The 2,482-nt window shown below is 41.9% G+C and overlaps 1 protein-coding gene across 1 annotated transcript; it reads right to left on the reverse strand.

Moving 5' to 3' along the window:
- Positions 1–1,860, reverse strand: LOC133295082 (hydroquinone glucosyltransferase-like). Its single transcript, XM_061493872.1, has one exon. The coding sequence runs from the start codon at positions 1,566–1,568 to the stop codon at positions 123–125; it is 1,446 nt and encodes a 481-aa protein (XP_061349856.1). The 5' UTR covers positions 1,569–1,860; the 3' UTR covers positions 1–122.
- Positions 1,861–2,482: the final 622 nt, after the last annotated feature.

A 2,482-nucleotide genomic window follows, 5' to 3' on the forward strand; every position in this document is an offset into this window, starting at 1 on the left:
AATCTAAATCCTAAACCCTAATGCACACCATGGATTTATTGTGCAAAAAAGGTAAAAAAATAATAAATAAATAAAAACAGAAAAGCAAAAAGAGTGAGAAAGAGAATAAATGAAAGGAAACTTCATCTGGATACAGTTCTTTGGCCCTTCCATTTGAGAGCCAACTTGGAGATTTGTTTTGTTGAAGACCCATTTTCCCCGACAGCTGTGGCAGCTGCCTCTTTAAGTTCCTTCATTCGAAAACGAAGCTTCTTCCTTTCCTCACCTTCCATTAGCATCTTCACAACTGTAGCAATTTCTTGCCTTTCCACCAACCCATTCTCACCAACCTTAGGTCTCAATGCAACTTTAACGTCTTGGGTAACCAAAACAGCGTTCATCTTTTGCTCCGCATACAGTGGCCATGCAACTAAAGGTACCCCATTCACCACACTCTCAAGTATTGAGTTCCAACCACAATGGGTCCAGAACCCCCCGGTGGACCCATGGCTCAAGACCCGAGCCTGTGGGGCCCAAGATGGCACCACTAAACCCCTCCCTTTAGTTCTTTCAACGAACCCTTTTGGCAAGAAATCAAAAGGATCACTGTGACTATCAGCAATGAAATAAGAAGCATTTGCAACCTTATCATTTGGGCTCTTCACAACCCATAAAAACCTTTGCTCACTCATTTCCAACCCCAAAGCAAGTTCATCTATCTGAGCACTAGAAAGGGTCCCACCACTACTGAAACAGATGAATATGACACTGCCACGTGGTTGCTCATCCAACCACCTTAAACACTCTTCGTCCCCGGTTTGAGGATTGTCATCATTCACCGGCGGTCCAACCGCGTAGACCGGCGGTCTACCAGGTTCGTCCTTTTGTAAAAACTTGATAGCCTCTGGTTCTAGCTCTAAGAAGCTATTCTCTATTATCCCCTTTGCTAAACTATACCGCTTGGCATGGTGGAGGAACCATTTGTAGGCATCATTGGTTCGGTCCTGAACCGGGTCCAATAAGTCCTTCCCATGAACCGGAACACAACCGGGGATGTTGACCGGTTCAGGAAGGTCTCTGAACTCGCACTGAACTTGTTGGTCGAGAAGGGGAAGGTAAAGGGCGAAGGACAAACACATGGCAGTGGAAGGCATGTAGACGTATGGAGGGACGTTTAGTTCTCCGGCAACGACGAAGGCGTTGGTTCCGAAGAGGTCGACGACGAGGGCTGAGATGTGGTGGGTGGCAGCGAGGGAGAGGAGGTAGTGGCGGAGAGAAGGGAGGGAGCGGACCACAGTGAGAGAGATGAGAGGTTCGATTTTGGTGTCTGGTGGGAGGTCAGAGAGGGACACTGGAGAGAGGAAGATGTGGGAAATGGTGTTAGGCAGGGAGCGAAGGACGGTGGTTTGAGCCTTGGAGGGAGTACCATCGACGGTGGGGATGACAAATGTGACGGCAAGGTCTTGGTGGCGGATTAGTCTCTTTGCGAACTCAATCATTGGGATCAGATGTCCCATGCCAGGACTTGGCATCGTGGCCACTATAGGTGGTAGTTCTTGTTTTGAGGTTAGAGATGGTTGATGTTCCATTGAAACTTAAAATAATAGTAGTAAGGGTATGTGGTTTCGTGTATTTGGTTGCTCTAGCAAATTCGGTTTTGAAGTATTGATGGAGTAATGAAGTGAGACATGGAGGGTTTTACAAGGGAGTACTGGGGGCTGGGAAACATTTCATTTAATATTAAACATTTATTTTAGGTATTAATTTTTTTTCATGCATTGCATTCAATTATAAATGTGTATATGGTTATTAGGTGCGGAAAAGTTAGTTATTTAGTTATTTAAGTTGCCGGTTTTATGTTTTAGTGGGTGGTGAAAATTATGGGAGAATGGAAAAGGGAGTGGATGTTTCCTGCAATTGTCCTTGGAATTTTACAGAGAGGGCATGTATTTTGATTCTAGAAAAAAAAATGTTGATGATAGAAGGGATGTTGTCAATTCAAACGTCAGGCTTATGTGTTTATTTTTCTCTAGTGTTATTGCTCAATTTTAGTTGGGTTTGAATCGGATAAGACTTTCCTACCAAAAAACTATGTGGTTGCTGATATCACACAATCGTTTCTAAATCATCAAAATAATTGCTATGAGTAGATAAAGCATGCGGTTCACACCTGTCGCTTCAATAAAATACGAAATATCTGGACATTTCACGTAGAGTTTTCTAAATATCGCTGAGATTTAAGTGACTCATATGAACTACTTATGTCTTTTAATTTATGAAATTCTAGCAATTAAAATGTGGTTCTTATCCCCAAATTGAAATTATTTGAGTTGACACTAAAGTTATAAGAACATTTATTTTTTAATACTCTCAATTGAAAATAAAAATAATATAGCTTATGTTGAATAATATAAAATATATTTTCTTTAGTAAAAGGCGAAAGAATAGTCGCTTTGTGCTCACCGCGCCGCTCCGTTATAAAATATATTTTATTACACCATAC

This window comes from Gastrolobium bilobum, unplaced genomic scaffold, assembly GCF_033153095.1.
Source record: "Gastrolobium bilobum isolate Gb01-03AN ecotype WA unplaced genomic scaffold, APGP_CSIRO_Gbil_v1 utg913, whole genome shotgun sequence".
NCBI classification, from domain to species: domain Eukaryota; kingdom Viridiplantae; phylum Streptophyta; class Magnoliopsida; order Fabales; family Fabaceae; genus Gastrolobium; species Gastrolobium bilobum.

Coding starts and splice junctions, on each gene's coding strand:
- LOC133295082 (XM_061493872.1), bottom strand. CDS start 1,568: ATGGAACATCAACCATCTCTAACCTCAAAACAAGAACTACCACCTATA.